The sequence below is a fragment of the Petaurus breviceps genome, unplaced genomic scaffold (assembly GCF_028583685.1).
Source record: "Petaurus breviceps papuanus isolate PSGF00001 unplaced genomic scaffold, PetGlider_PUasm1.0 91133, whole genome shotgun sequence".
Taxonomy (NCBI): Eukaryota; Metazoa; Chordata; class Mammalia; order Diprotodontia; family Petauridae; genus Petaurus; species Petaurus breviceps.
This window is the reverse complement of record NW_027187419.1, coordinates 75,136,406-75,152,527: the sequence shown is the minus strand read 5'-3', so window position 1 is coordinate 75,152,527 and position 16,122 is coordinate 75,136,406. Positions and strand designations below refer to the sequence as shown.

The window sequence follows — 16,122 nt, the reverse complement described above, 5'->3', positions numbered from 1 at the left end:
ACTCGCCTAGGGTCACACAGTTAGTAAATGTCTGAGGCCTGATTTGAAATGGAATCTTCCTGAATCTAGGCCTGATGCTCTATCCACTGTGCCACCTAACTGCCCTTTATTCATCTAAATAATATCTTATTCATTTAAATTATATCTCATCTAAATAAATATTTTATTGTGTCTATCTAATATAAATACTAGCTATCAAAATTTTCAAGCATCCAAATTTATACATGTACAATAATATTTTTCAGATAAATAATAATTCTGTTTTAATTTGGCTTCCTAGAATTTCCTCTCACCATTATTTCTAATATTTTAAATGCTAACTTATCTTCCTTTGTAGCGTTTGTATACAGAAGCTTGGGACAAGGACAAGACTCAGATTCACATAATGCCTGATACCCCTGAAATCATGTTGGCAAGACAGAACAAAATCAACTACAGTGAGGTATGGTATCTTGTGATTCTAAATTTATTTTGCAGATAACATTTAATTATTATTATCCTCCAGTTTGAGTTCTCAGGCCATGTGTGGAAGTCTTTAAAAATTATTAATTTTTTTATTGGACTATTAGATTGACTAGGTTCTATAGGCCATAGAGTGGCCAAGTAACTCTTTGGAATAATGATGATTAAAAATATGGTTCCAGAATCAACTTACTGATTACCTTCAACAAATTGCATTTTTAAAAGAGTAAAACCAACCACATAATCAGAACTCATGTTTGTGGGAGAGAGATGGAACTTAGAATTCAAGAGTTTAGAATTTATATTTATTGCCCATTTTGAACTATTTGATGGTAAGTGGTTTGATAATCTGTAAGTGATTACCTCACTACATTTTTTTAACTTAATTTTTTTTCACATAGAGTCTCTATAAACTCGCCAATGAAGAGTCAAAGAAGAAAGGTTACGACTTGAGGATTGATGCCATCCCAATTGTGGCAGCCAAAGCCTCAAGAGATATTGCCAGTGATGTATGTAACCTAATTGAACATGATACAGTTGCCAATATGGGGAGTTTTCTTTGAACTTTGGAAATGCAGCTGCTTTTCAAGTGGGCATTCTTATTTAGTTTAATTTTATAAAATGGAAGAAAAATTTGTAATAGGACAAGCCAAAGAAAACAATGGTAACTGCAGAAAACCTAAACATACATTCACAGCCAAATATTTCAGACGTAACTTAGACCCTCATTCAAACAGAAAATTAAATTTAAGTCTTAATTTACACCTTCCTGAATTGAAGGGGAATGTCCCCATACCTTGTTGCTATTTGACTCTTACAACAATCACACTGATTAAAAATCATACCTAATGCAATATTGGGATTAGTTAATGTCCACTCTAATACCAAAGGATATAAAACATTCTAAGCCACTTTTCCTAGGGAAAGATAGTCCTTTTAAGGTATCAAATAAGGCTAGCTTTCTACACAATTGCACTAGTTATGCCATGGAAAGCAACAGAGAACAATTCCTGACCACCTTCCCTTTCTATGAGGGCAGGTTGAGGCATTGTGTTAAGGGGCGTATTGCGGTAGAAGAGTAGGTGAAAAGGATTCATGAAGTTCAAAAGTAATTGATCTTCTGAAAAAAATCACCATGACTAATACACTGAACTTATAGATATATAACCTATTTATATCAAATTTAAAATATAAAAGTCACCTTTGTCTCATTCCAGTACAAATACAAAGATGGATATCGCAAGCAGCTTGGCCATCACATTGGAGCCCGTGACATAAAGGATGATCCCAAGATGATGTGGTCTATGCATGTGGCCAAGATCCAGAGTGACAGAGAGTACAAGAAGGACTTTGAGAAGTGGAAGACAAAGTTCAGCAGCCCGGTGGATATGCTGGGGGTTGTGCTGGCCAAGAAGTGTCAGACTTTGGTCAGCGACGTGGACTACAAGCATCCTCTGCATGAATGGACGTGCCTCCCAGACCAGAATGATGTCATTCATGCTCGTAAGGCCTATGACCTACAGAGTGATGTGAGTACCAAGAATGCATAGTAATAGTAGTACTAGCAGCAGCAGCAGCAGCAGCAGTAGTAGTGACAATAGTAGTAGTAGTAGGAGTAACTGCAATCGTAGTAATACTAGTAGTAGCAATAATAGTAGTATTAGTTGTGGTAGTAGTAATAGTAGCAGAGCAGCAGCAGTAGTAGTAAAAGTATTTAATATAACTACTTCATCAATAAAACCTACTGATGGCTAAGATTATATTCAACAAACCCAATTATGTACAATATCCTACACTGGACAATGGGTATACAAAGCTAAAAAATGACACAGTCCCTGTCTTCAACGAGCAGAGAAGATAAGACAAATTGATGAATAATGATAATACAAGGCTGAATGTTACAAGAGCAAGGGACTGTAAGAAAATGGGGAAAGAAAGCACTTCCTATGGGAAGATTAGAGGAGTCCTGCAGGGGTTAGCACCTGACATCGTCCTTGCAAGAATAGAGGTTTTTAATAGACGGATAGATGGGAGGAAGCAATGCAGGCAAATGCACAGAATCAGAAGAGGACTGCACATGATCAGGAAACAATGAAGAGTCTAGTGGAACTGGAAGACAGAGTGCATGAAGACAGCGGTGTGAAATAAAACTGCAAACGTAGATAGGAACTACACTGTCTATGGTCTTACGTGCCCTATTAAGGAATGTCTATTTTGTCATAACAATGGGTAATCATTAAAAGTTTTTGATCAATGGAATGACATGGAGGGAAAAGCACATTAGGAAGATTATTTTGGCAGCTATATGAAAGATAAATTATGGAAGTAAAAAAAATGGATGGCTGAGATACCAGTTAAGAGGCTATTAGAACAATTCAGATGGGAGGTAATGAGGCCCTGCCTAGGCTGGTGGCAGTTATTATGAGTGGAAAGGTGGAGAGAAATGTGGGAGGCTGTGGAATTAGAATTGACAGGACTTGTCAATATATTAGATGAGGGCAGTCAGAGAAGAAAGAGGAATTAAAATGTCTTCAAGGTTTTGAATATGAGTGACTGAGGTTGTTAATGCCATAGCTGGAAGTAGGAAAGCTAGGAGGAGAGGCTTTTTTTTTAAAGCAATTAATATTAACTTGCTCAAGGTTACACAGCCAGTTATTATTTCTGGGTGTGGTGCTGAGTATCTGAGCCCGGATTTGATCCCAGGTCATCCCGACACTGGAACCGGTGCTCTTACTCGCTGAGCCACCTGGCCTCCCCTAAGCAATTGGGGTTAAGTAACTTGCTCAAGGTTACACGGCCAGGTGTTTCTGGGTGGGTGCTAAGTGTCTGAGCCCGGGGTTCGATCTCCAGGTCTTCTCAACACTGGAGCCCGTGCTCTTACTCGCTATGCTACCTGGCCGCCCCCAGGAGGAGAGGCTTTTGATAAAAATTGTAAGTTCATTTGGGGACTTATTGAATTTGAAGCAACAAGTATTAGGAGGTTAGAATAGCAAATCTAAAGTTATAGGAAGAGACTGAAGCTGGATATATTGATTTGAGAATTATATGAATAGAGGTTATGTTAAAATCATGGGGTTGAATGAGGTCACTGAGTAAAAGTGTAGAGATATAAGAGAAGATAGACCAGGATAGAGGTAATAGGATGCCCACAACTAAGTGTCAGAAGGAGAAAGATGAATCAGTTAAAGATTCCAGGAAAGAGGAGATGGTGAATATTGTTGGGTGTTTCAGAAAGGTTAAGGATAGAAGCAACTGAGTGCTGAAGTAGAAATGATGTGAAGCTTGGGGAGAAATGATTGCTCCATTTTAGAATTTGTGATAGAGAAAGAGGAGAAACCAAGTCAAATTTTACCTGCACTTGCAAGGGAACAGATTTCAAAGGGTTCAAGAAAAAGATAGGATTCTATAGGCTAAAATTTAACAGGGAAATCCAGCCCATCAGGGAATGGAAGATCTCAACAAGGAAATTCTGGAGACTCAGAAGAGAAAGAAAATTTAGCAAAAAAGAAGCAAGGAGTGTCTAAAGAGATTTATATGGATGCACAGGGAAGCCAATGTCCAGAAGATGGAAATGGGGGTAGTTGATACAAAAAAAATATACAAAAACACAGTCCTATAAAAATAGTAGTAGGAGCACTAAAACTCAGAATTAGCTAAAGATAGCAAAGAATGCTAAGGCTAATAAAGAGAGATATGGTAAGATTTTAGCTATGTGGGGGAAAGAAGAAAATCAGAGGAGGGATAGAATCTCTCTTCAGAATAGGTATGTCAATAATGATGATGAAGAGAAAGCAGAACTTGTTTAGTTGTATCTGACTCATTATAACTCCCTGTCCCAATACTGTCTATGGGTTTTCCCCCCAGTGATACTGGAGTGATTTGCCATTTCTTTCTCCAGTGGATTAAGGCAAATAGAGGTTAAATGACTTGCCCAGGGCCATAGTAGTAAGTGTCTGAAGCTGGATTTGAACTCAGGTCTTCTGACTCCAAGCATAGTGCTCTATACAATGAGCTACCTAGCTGCCTCAAAAGCAGAACTACTTAACCCTTATTTTGTTCTCTGCCAAGAAGAATAATTTTTGTATTAGAAAGGATAGAGCAGAAATGGCTAATAGAAAGTTAAACTCTCAAATAATTAGGGAGATAGTTCAAAGGGCCCCCTGGTTGTTTTTGATGAGTTCAAGTTCTGAGTATACTACATCATAGCTGCTAAAAAGAACTGGCAGAACTGGTTTCTAAGCCACTACTAAGTTCTTGAAAGACTGTAGAGAATAAGAAGAGAGGTGTTGCAGTTCTGTAAGAGGCAAATGAACTGATTTTCCAAAAGGAAAGAGAATAAAAGAAACAAACTACGGATCAATGAGTTTGACCTGAATTTTTGGCCCAACTCAGAGTTGTCATTAATGGCTTGATGCCAATTTAGTAACAGAACTTTATAGCAGGACCTCAAGGATGTGTGTTTGGCCCTGTACTGTTCTATATATATTTTTTTAAATAACGATTTGGATAATAATATAGGTGGTATGCTTATCAAATTTGCAAATGCCATGAAGGTAGAAAGAATAACTGATATGATGAAAAAATATTTTGACAGGTTAGAAAGTTGGGCCAAATCTAATTAGATGAACTTGATTAGGGAGAAATATAAAGTCTTCTATTCAAGATTTTTAAAAAGTCAACCTCACAAGATGGCGTGGGCCTGAAAAATACCTGTGGAGTTTACTGGGCTTTAAGTTTCATATGAGATGATAATGAAATAATAAAAATGAAGAGAAGGAGGAGTAGACAACAAATGGATATTTATATAGAACTTTATGGTTTGCAACATGTTTCGCATGCATTATCATTTTTGAACATCATAATAACCCTGTGTAATGATTAGTACTACAATTTCCTTATTTTGCCTCAAAATTCCAAAGAGGTTAAGTGATCTATATAGTTGATTCCTAGGTACCTAAATCTCAGAAGCGAGATGTTAATCCAGGATTCTCCTAATTCCAAGTTTAGCATTATCCTCTACTGTAGAAGCGAGCACTCCAGCGTCCCCAGGGTTTGCTGCCAATACAGGTTCTTGGATCTGCTTTGATAAAGGAAAGCAACTCAAAATGGGTTAACAAGCTTACTTTAATCAGTCAAACATGTATCGTTTACCTGGTTCAGGGGAAAGAGGTCAGCACCCGGAACTTCAGAATATACAGACAGAATTATCAAGACAGAAACAAATCAAGTAGACAGATTTCCAAACTGTCCAACCATTACATCCATACCAAACAACATCTGGGTTTCAACATCTGGGTTTCAAAGCCAGGGGGCTCTGGACAATGGCTTCCCAGAATCCACGTCAAATCACAGAACACTTCTCAAAGTGAGCCCCCAGAACAAAGCTACACATCAGGGCTTATATAGCCTTCTCCTGGCTCAGAGAATGTAACAACCTTATTGACTCACTGGCCAATCAAGAAGTATCTACTGAAAAACAAGCCTCCCACCCCAGGCTCCAGGTGCACTTTAGCCTAGGGGCAGGGAAGATCTTAAAAATTTACATTCCCATTACTTCTACTCAAAAAGCTAATGGATTCTGGGCTATGTTAAGGGAGGCACAGGATCTGGGAGGTTGTAGTCCTGAATGTACCCTCCTCTGGTTAGATCACTTCTAGAGTATTTTATTCAGTTTTGGGCACAATATTTTAGCAGACAATTAATAAATTAGAAGTTAGAGGACATACAAAGGAGGACAACTAAGATGCTGAAGAAACTCAAGACTGCTTAATGTGAACATTGGTTGGAGGTACTGGGGATGGATGTTCATAGAGAAGAGATGACTTGGGAAAGACATGACATAATAGTTCTCTTAAAATATTTTGAAGGACCGTCATTTCTGCTTGGCACCTGAGGGTAGAAGGGTAGGAGCAAAGCAGTAGTTCCAGAATTCAAACTTAAGCTTGATAAAAAGCAAAACTTTCTAATGTTAAGAACTATCTAAAAGTGAAACGGGTTGTTTCAGAAAGCAACGACTTCTCCCTTCTCAAGAAGTGTTCTGGGGAAAGACCATTCTGCTGTTACACAGAGTAGCTATGTGATATTGGGCAAATGACTCTGGATTCAGTTTCTCTATCTTCAAAAAGAACAAATTGGACTAGGTGGCTCAAAGGTCTCTTTTCTGTGATACTGATATCCTATAGCTTCTATGTATACAGATTCTCTTTAACATTTTATTTGCTTCCTTTCTCTGCTTTCCTTCCCCACCCCCATGTGCCTAGCATAGTGCTAAGTACATATATATAATCGATTGATAGATTTGCTTCATCCAGGTGTCACATATTTTTGGTACCTCCATTCTCCTCTTGTTTGGAGAATAAGATGGCTGAAGATGTTCTTGCTCAGATTTCCATCTTTAGTTTTTAAAAATATATCTGGAAATATTGTAAGGTTTGAGTAGTTAATAAGTTTAGCTGTAAGAAGAACAGTATATTCTTTCTTTTTTCATTTCTTCAAAATAAATGTCGATACAAGTTCAAACTTGATGACCATTTTATTTGCTTCTAACAGAATGTCTACAAGTCAGATCTCCAATGGCTGAAAGGTATTGGCTGGGTCCCAATTGGTTCAGTGGATGTCGTCAAATGTAAGAGGGCAGCAGAAATTTTAAGTGATAATGTTTACCGTCAGCCTCCAGACAAACTCAAATTTACCAGTGTGCCTGATTCTCTGGAGCAAGTGCTGGCCAAGAATAATGCCCTCAACATGAACAAGGTGAGTTGACAACCTTAAATAAAGCACCGGGGTCTTCTATCAGTAAGGACCCCTGTGAACTGGCCGTACATTGTTTCTTACCCCAATAGTATAAGCATCCATTTGATAATGAATCACTTTTGTACTGTATTCAGACACCGAATAATTCTTAAACCACTATTAAGTTCTTGAAAGAATGAAAAAAATGACCAAGTTCTGTGCTCAGCATATATTTAGAAAAAGTAAATTAGTCTCTCTTCTCAAATTGCTCACCCACTGTCTGGGAATGACAACACATTTAAGAAAGTTAAGCAAGATACAGGGTATATGGAATGACCCAGAAGTTTTGATAGTGCAGTTATAGGTTGGGGGTCCTTAGCATGTGCTGACAGATCATAAAGTAATGCCCAGGGGTCTCAAGGGTGTGATAGTAGGGTAGATGTCAAGGCCTAAAGCATCCAACTTAGTATTCGATAGCAGGGCAGATGGTAAGGCCCAGAGGATATTAGGCCACAATGCCAAGGCACATGACAAGGCTTGGTAGTCTTCTAGCTCAGAGGAATGTTGTAGTGATGATTTCCACCCTATCCAAGCAGTATGAGCAATCATGCTTTTCCCAGTTAGCTTTCCTATGGAGATTGAACATCTCTGGCCAGGGGGAAGAGGGGAGGGAAAAGGAAGGAGGACCAGCACTCTCACCATGATGTCTTTTTAGTGATATTGCTATGGTAGTAGGAATAGCTATAGAGAGATAGACAGGAACATTTAATTATTTTGCATTTTATGTAAATTAGAGTGACCTTACATATTAGTTTACATTGTATCTCCCTTTTTTGTGTGCCATATTCATACTTTGATTTATGTGACTCAAATCTTCCAAACAATTCATAATCAAATGAATACACCTAAAGCATTTTCTATTATTTATCAAGCCAGAATCTAAGCAGGAATTATCCAGCTGTTTCATATGGACAAGAAATAATCCAGATATTGTAAAGAATTGAGAGATTTTTTTTAATGTAGAGATAGAATAAATCTAGCCATATAGATTTTCCCCCCTTAATTACTCATGACTTAGAAAGCAAGCTATTTTTGGCATTTATTTGTAATAGTTTATTTTAATTTAATTTAAAAAAACCCTTTATGCCCAAGAATTGTCTGTTTTGTGTATGTATGTATATACATATTTTCTATTTATATCATGTCTGTAAGAGGCAGCCTGGCATAATAGATAAAGAACTGTCCTCAGAGTCAAGAATGAATTCAGGTCATTCCTTTGACAGTGTAGCCCTAGATAAGTCACAACTCCAGTGTCCTTAGTCTGTAAGACTGTTAAGTTACAGAGTAGTTGAGAAATTGCTGATCTGCTGGAAGAGGGAATTTCCTCACCAGAAGTTCCCTATGCCAATGAAACCACAGATGCATTTCATGGATGGATGGATGGATGGATGGATGGATGGATGGATGGATGGATGGATGGATGGATGGATGGATGGATGATGGATGATGGATGTATGGATAGATGAATGAATGAATAAATAAATAAGCAAATAAACAAATGCATAAATGAGCAGTATAGAATAGTGGATAAAGTATTGGATCTGGGGTTAGGATGACCTGAATTCAAATATTACATCAGACATTTATTTGCTGTGTAAGTGCTATCATTTAATTTATCTGAGGCTCAGGCAACTCTTTAGATTATAAATTATGTTTAGGACTGAGTGATATTTTATATTTACATAGTTTAAGATGAAATAAACTATAATGTCAAGTAGTCTTTTTAAAAGTGCTGATATATAATGGCTAGCACAGAAAATGAATCTAGTCATCAGACTTCTCATCTCTGCAGAGTCTGAACTGGCAAATTAGAATAAACAGTGTTTTCTCAATGTATTTATTTCTGTTTTCTTCACAGCGCTTATACACAGAGGCCTGGGACAAAGACAAGACTCAGATCCACATCATGCCTGATACACCTGAAATTATGTTAGCAAGACAGAATAAAATCAACTATAGTGAGGTAAAAGCACCCGTTTATGTATAATATCTGCATCAAGTTTGTCTTGTCTTAGAAAATAGTATTAATAAAGACAAGGTCCTGGCTTCTTTTTTTCATGTGGACCAGTTAGCTTCATGACATTTCAAGGACTTAAACCTATCTAATAAACATTTATTATTGGAGAGTGAGGAGTATAAGCACCAATCTGTCTCTTCTCATGGGAAAACAATGTAAAGTTTGGGCCCAACTAATGGTGGGATCACCACCTTAGTATTAGAACATTAACAACTGGTTCAAAGTTTATACTCTGAGCTCACTCACACACTGTTATAACATGAAAGTTAGATTTAACTTATGGAAAAATAACTCTAACTTTATTAATTGTATTTAAACAAGAAGCCTTAGATTCATAAGATTAAAAATTGCCTGAGAACAATAAAGTATATATGTATGAATTATTTACATAATGAGAACTATTTTTGTGAATAAGTTATTAGTCATTTTTGTTTGTCATGTTTCTATATGAGCAAATTTTTATATAGTTTTGAGAATATTCAGTTGTCTACTTGCCCAAGGGTAATTATTTTTTTCCTAAGGCTAAGAAAGGGCTAGAAAATGTTAAGTACTTATTTCCAAGGCTTCAACAATAATAATTTACCACCCAAATCATTCATTTTTGCCAGTAGTGGGAACTAGTGATCATGTCAAATAGATATAATCAGGAACATGAATTTCCTATTCTTTTCTATTATAAAATGGAAAAAAGGTCAAAATTATCCAGAATCATTTACGTATTTTCTGTTAGATCTTTCTTTTTTAAAAGAAAAATTTCTTTTTTTCATTTTTGTCTGGGCTCTGTGCTGGTTTACTTGAAGTCAGGAGTCACATTTTACCTAGGCAACTGTTTCTAGACCACAATAAAACAGCTTGTTTTACACACTTTTTGTTAAACCATGTGTGATGGTGTAGAATGTTTGCTCTTCAGACTTTACTGAGATGCCATCAAACCATTGTCTAGTTCTGACAGTTTCACTTGAATACCCTCATTTCTAGAATTGGGTCATTATATTAACTTTCCAAAGACTGGCTTTGGAAGATTAGATTTCAGAATGGCCCACTTTACAACAAAAGCAACAACAAAAAACAAACCCCAAACAAAAGAGGAAAGCAGGGTTTTTTCTTTCTTGTTTATTTTTTTTTAATCTATGTAAGCTTTTTGCAGCTTCTTTTATTCTCTGTTACCTATTCCAATCCACTACGGTAAATAATTCATTAAACAATCTCTGTGGCAGAAGTCTTAAAATACCAACAGTGGTAGCTCCCATCTTAAATTAAAAAAAATTTAATTAGTAGTTTGAAAGAAATCTATTTGTGCAATCTACAGCTGTGAGATGAATCAAGTCCGTGTTTGTGTTTACAGAACCACAAAAGGACAAACGTTTATGGTTGTTTCTAAAAACAAAAATACAATAAATAAGGCATTGGCTTCCCTGGTTACAAAAGAAAACACTAAAAATATTTAGGTTGGAACAGAGGTGCTGAACACGTAGTTTTAAAGATAAGAAGATACAGTTTATTTTTCCTTAATTTAAAATATTATTTGTATATCAAAATCTGTGACAAATACAATGTGCCGCTTCTTTATATCCTACACAGTGCAGTTTGGCATTGGGCTTCCTCCCTCTCTTCCTTCCTTCCTTCTTTCCTTCCTTTCTTCCTCTTTCCTTTCTTCTTTCCTTCCTTCCTCCTTCCTTTCTTCCTTCTTTTTCCTTCCTCCCTCCATCCCTTCCTTCCTCCCTTCCTTCTTCCCTTCCTTCCTTCTTTCCTTCCTCCCTCCATTCCTTCCTCCCTTCCTTCCTTCCTTCCTCCCTCCCTCCCTTCCTTCTTCCTTTCCTCCTTTCCTTTCTCCCTTCCTCCCTCCCTTCCTCCCTTCTTCCTTTCCTTCCTCCCTTCTTTCTTTCCTTCCTTCCTCCCTTCCTCCTCTAATAGGTCTTTTCTTATCACAGTCAAACCAAATAAATCAGTGTTTTCCTATACCTGAACAAATGTTCCCAGAGTTCCCTTGTAGCCTACCCCTCTCTACTGAAACTCTTCTTAAGTCACAACATCATAACTAGTTACTGCATTGATCAGAGTTCAGAAGTACTTCAATGTTATTTTCATTTAGATGATAGCGGCCATTGTACTGATTTAATTTCTTTTCAAACTTTTTTATTTTTTTCATTATGACATTGACAGAAACCAACTGGAATAAGCACTTTCATATATACTGTAGAATAGAAAAAGAGAATTTGTACAACACTCAATGTCTATTATAGGCATATTATTTCTCTTTTTAAATATATTATAAATTTGTATTTTCTTATTTTCAATCATTGTGTAGCTACTTTTAGAAAATAATCATTTGCTTAGTATAGCAAGAAAACTATTAAGACTGAAGAAAAATCTTAATAATTGTGCAAGAACTAGTTAAGATGTGCTAAATATAGTGTTTCAATTTAAAAATAATGGCTAGTTGAATATATAGGGGGATTGATTCATGCTTCCTTAATAACTTAAGAATAAACACAGTGGGGCAGCTAGGGCGCACAGTGAATAGAGCACTGGTCCTATAGTCAGGAGGACCTGAGTTCAAATCTGACCTCAGACATGATGCACTTACTAGCTGTGTAACCTTGGACAAGTCATTTAACCCCAATTGCCTTGCCTTCCCCCCTCCAAAAAAAAAAAAAATAAGAAAAAACACAGTGAACCCTCTATAGTTCTTTGTCTAAAGGATATATATGTATATATATTGACAAAAATAGAGCACTTTCAGTATGCATGACAAGTTATTATGTGTTTCTCTAGAGTCTATATCGACTTGCTATGGAAGAAGCAAAGAAAGAAGGCTATGACTTGAGAAGTGATGCCATTCCAATTGTAGCTGCCAAAGCATCCCGGGACATTGCCAGCGATGTAAGAACCATCAGCTTAAGATATTTTGTAAAATAAGGTCAATATAAACATAAAATACTGCATGTCCTCCCAAAAGAGAATAATGGAACTTTAGAGTTCTAAGAGGCCATAGTCATTCAACTCTTCCATTCTATAGATGAGAAAATTGAGGCCCAGAATGTTAAAGCTTCTGCCCCACCCACCCACCAAGGTAACATAACAAGTTAGCACTGAACTGGGCCTAAAAACTGGATTTCTGGATTGGTATCCCCATGCTTTTCCCACTACAAATGAGATTTCCTCAAGAAAAAAATGTTACTTTTATATTTTAAGGAGCACATAAAGGTCTTTTCATCAGAAAGGCTCAGGGAGGAAACCATACCCAAGGCAGAAATACGTTTAACAGGGCCATCCCCAACTATTAGAGAGATTAAGAAGATTGCAAAAATGTCTCTTCCCAGAGGTAGTGCTTTCTTGCTCAAAGAATATGTTATTCCTTGGCAATTTCTATTCAATAATCAGTAATCACTTAAACCTCTACTATGTGTAAAGCACTATGTGAAGTATTATCTGAGACATAAAGTTAAATAAGAGTCTTGAGAATGGTGAAGGTTTAGAACAGGTGGGTAGGCAAAGGGAAAACTATGCAATGTCATAATTAAAAAGATTGCTAAGCACCGCTGAAAGGCAAGTTTTATGTAGATAAACATTATGAGGTAATATTAAGTAACCACCTTTCTCATTTTAAATGACCAATTTGAAGATGAATGAAGAATTTTTCATGAACTATTAGAATACATGAACACAGATTTAAGACGAGTATATGCTAATAGGATTATAGGATCAGAAATTTAATATTAGAAGGGACCATAAAGGCAATTTAGTCCAACTTCTCATTTTACAGATGAGGAAATTTAGGCCTGAAAAAGTTAACTGTCTTTATTAAGGTTTATGTGAAAAATTTGACATGATTCATCATGTAACTGAACCATCTCTTTTGATGTTAACTTTTTGAAAATTTTCTACAATATAATTCAGCACTATAGAATAAGATTATAAAGTTATTCTGTATTACTATCAGAATCAACAAATAATTTTACATGTATAAACTGTGTTGTAAAAGAATATTTTAGAAAATTCTTTTATATAATTTGATAATTTCATGACACTTTAGTAGAAATAACTGAGAATAGGCCCAACTAGAATAATAATAATAAACTATCATTTCTAGAGCATTTTAAGGTTTGCAAAGTGCTTTGCATATAACATCTCATTTCATTCTCACTCTGGGATGTAGGTACTATTTCAGTCCCATTTTACAGATTAAGAAATTGAGGCAGACAAAGTTTATGCGATTTACACAAAGTTATGTAGCTAATAAGTGTCTGAAAAATGTGATCTAATTTATAGTTTCTTTTCTGTATTGTCTGCTTCAGTACAAATATAAAGAAGCTTATCGCAAGCAACTTGGCCACCACATTGGTGCTCGAGCTGTACATGATGACCCCAAGATTATGTGGTCCCTACATATAGCCAAAGTACAGAGTGACCGGGAATATAAGAAAGAGTTTGAGAAATACAAGACAAGGTACAGCAGCCCAGTAGACATGCTTGGCATTGTACTGGCCAAGAAATGCCAGACCTTGGTCAGTGATGTGGACTATAAGCATCCTTTACATGAATGGACATGCCTGCCAGACCAGAATGACATCATTCATGCTCGCAAGGCCTATGATCTACAGAGTGATGTAAGTATCTCTTACTGATGAAATATACTCAAAAAAGTATGTGGCTTGAAAATGTCCATAGAAACTACTTTGCTGAAAATAAATTTTAATTGAATCATGCATCTGACGCAATTCCAAGGATAGACTGACTTTAGTTCTTTCAAATTTGTTCCAAAAGTTACTTAAAACATTTGGATCCTTTCTAATTTGGTCCCACTGAAAAAATTCATAAATGAAAGCAGAGGTGTGCTCATAAATATTTAATAGCCAGATTTCTGAAAAAGGGAAAAAAGGAATATATGACACACTTTTAAGTTTAATCTGCATTATTGACATTTTCTCCATCACTTTCTTAAGTTCTGACAATCAACAAAAGAATACATTGGTTGCTGATTTATAGCATTTACCAATTTCTGAGGTGTAAAATCTTACACCTAAAATTTAGTAATTGGCTCTCTTGTTATGAGCTGTCTCCAGTACATCCAAGTAAGAAGTCTGAAATGATCAATTTATGCATTTTTGAGTTCATTTAATGTTACAAGCATACTTTATATAAGGAATATATGACGTTCCAAGCAATGTGGAGCTCCTAAATTTCTGTTCACAAAGCTGAAAATTAGGGATTTTCATCAATGTGGACATTCCTTCTACCAATGAAGATTGCAACCTTTCTGCGCTTATTAAATGTTTTGTTTTGTTTTGTTTTTTGTAACTTGTCAAGATCAAAAATAACCAACACCTGGTGATCAACTGAATGATTGCAGATATATAGCAGATCAGATGAACTGCTATAAACCCAATTGGGCTAGTCCTTAAGCAACTCTTTTTTGGGGGGTTCCATACCTTTGTTGTGTCCATACCTTAAGCTTTTCAAGTTTGAAGGGAATTTACCTATACTTATGACCTGCTAGTATAGCCTCTAAAACCCCAATGGGAGGGCCATGTCCATAGTGATGTTCAATAAGTGTGTCACCTTTTAATGGGATTTTTGATGCTAGATGTCTTCACCTTTCTACAGTGAAAGACATTTGGTAAATATCATTCTTAAATGTTCATTAATGAATTTTGTCTATATGTGTCCATTTACAGAATTTGTATAAGTCTGACCTTGAATGGATGAAAGGTATAGGCTGGGTCCCAATAGGCTCCCTAGAGGTTGTTAAAGCCAAGAGAGCGACAGAGATATTGAGTGACAACATCTACCGTCAACCTCCAGACAAATTTAAATTTACCAGTGTAACAGACTCTTTGGAACAGGTGCTAGCAAAGAATAATGCTATAAATATGAACAAGGTGAGTTCTTAATCTTTGGACCAATGATCAGAGCTTTGAGTTATCAAATATAAGAATTTATCAAAATTTTATTTATTTATTTATAAAAATATGAAAGTCTTGATTTATGATTGCAATGACCCTACATCCTGAACTAGCTAGAACAATATGGATTTCAGAACATAAAATATAATTTTAACACTTTATTCAGAGAATAGCCTCTGTCAAACCACATGTCCTTATTTTTGATCCAGAAAATATGGTCATCAAAGCTATGATTTCAGTTTTAAGACCATGCATTCTATAAGATTCATATTAACCATCTTTGAAAATGGTATCTATTACAATATTCTTTAATGACATGAATGACAACTTTGAAAAAATTACATCAATGGTAAAAATGCTGCATATTAGCAGTACATTGTAACTTCACTACTTTTAAAACATGACACACCCAATGATATTTTTTTTCAGAACATTCCTATTAGTATATCTGAAGGATTATGCTATCATAGCTGTAGAGATTTAAGGAACTCTAGAGACAATAGGGTCCAACCCTCTTATTTTATTGATGAGGAAATGTAGACACAGAATGTTGAAGAGACTTAACCAAGGATCACACAGTTAGCGTCTGAGGCAAAAATGAAAGTCAAGTCTTCCTTAGTCCAGTTTCTTACTCACTACACTACAGGTAACATTAAATAATTCTCAACCAAGAGAGTGTTATACAAAACACCCTTGGAAGTAATCAGTTGTCTAGTTATGAGGGTAAGAATTTATATTGGTATTTTTTTAACATAGCCAATATGAGAATTTATTCTTCTTCATAATACAGTTTAAGGACTGTTTTTCTTTTTTCTTAATTTGGAGGGTAGAATGTGAGGTAGATCAGAATAGGGATAGGGATAGGGAAGGAAGGAAGAAAGGGAGAGAGAGAGGGGGGAGGAAGGAAGGAAGGAAGGAAGGAAGGAAGGAAGGAAGGAAGGAAGG

General features: G+C 36.1%; 1 protein-coding gene across 1 annotated transcript in view; it reads left to right on the top strand.

Moving 5' to 3' along the window:
- The window catches only part of NEB (nebulin), a 231,362-nt gene that overhangs the window by 104,673 nt on the left and 110,567 nt on the right, over positions 1-16,122 (top strand). Inside the window, 8 exon segments of the mRNA XM_069080869.1 lie at positions 338-442; positions 864-971; positions 1,680-1,991; positions 7,012-7,215; positions 9,113-9,217; positions 12,047-12,154; positions 13,570-13,881; positions 14,950-15,153. Coding sequence (XP_068936970.1) covers positions 338-442; positions 864-971; positions 1,680-1,991; positions 7,012-7,215; positions 9,113-9,217; positions 12,047-12,154; positions 13,570-13,881; positions 14,950-15,153 — 1,458 coding nt within the window.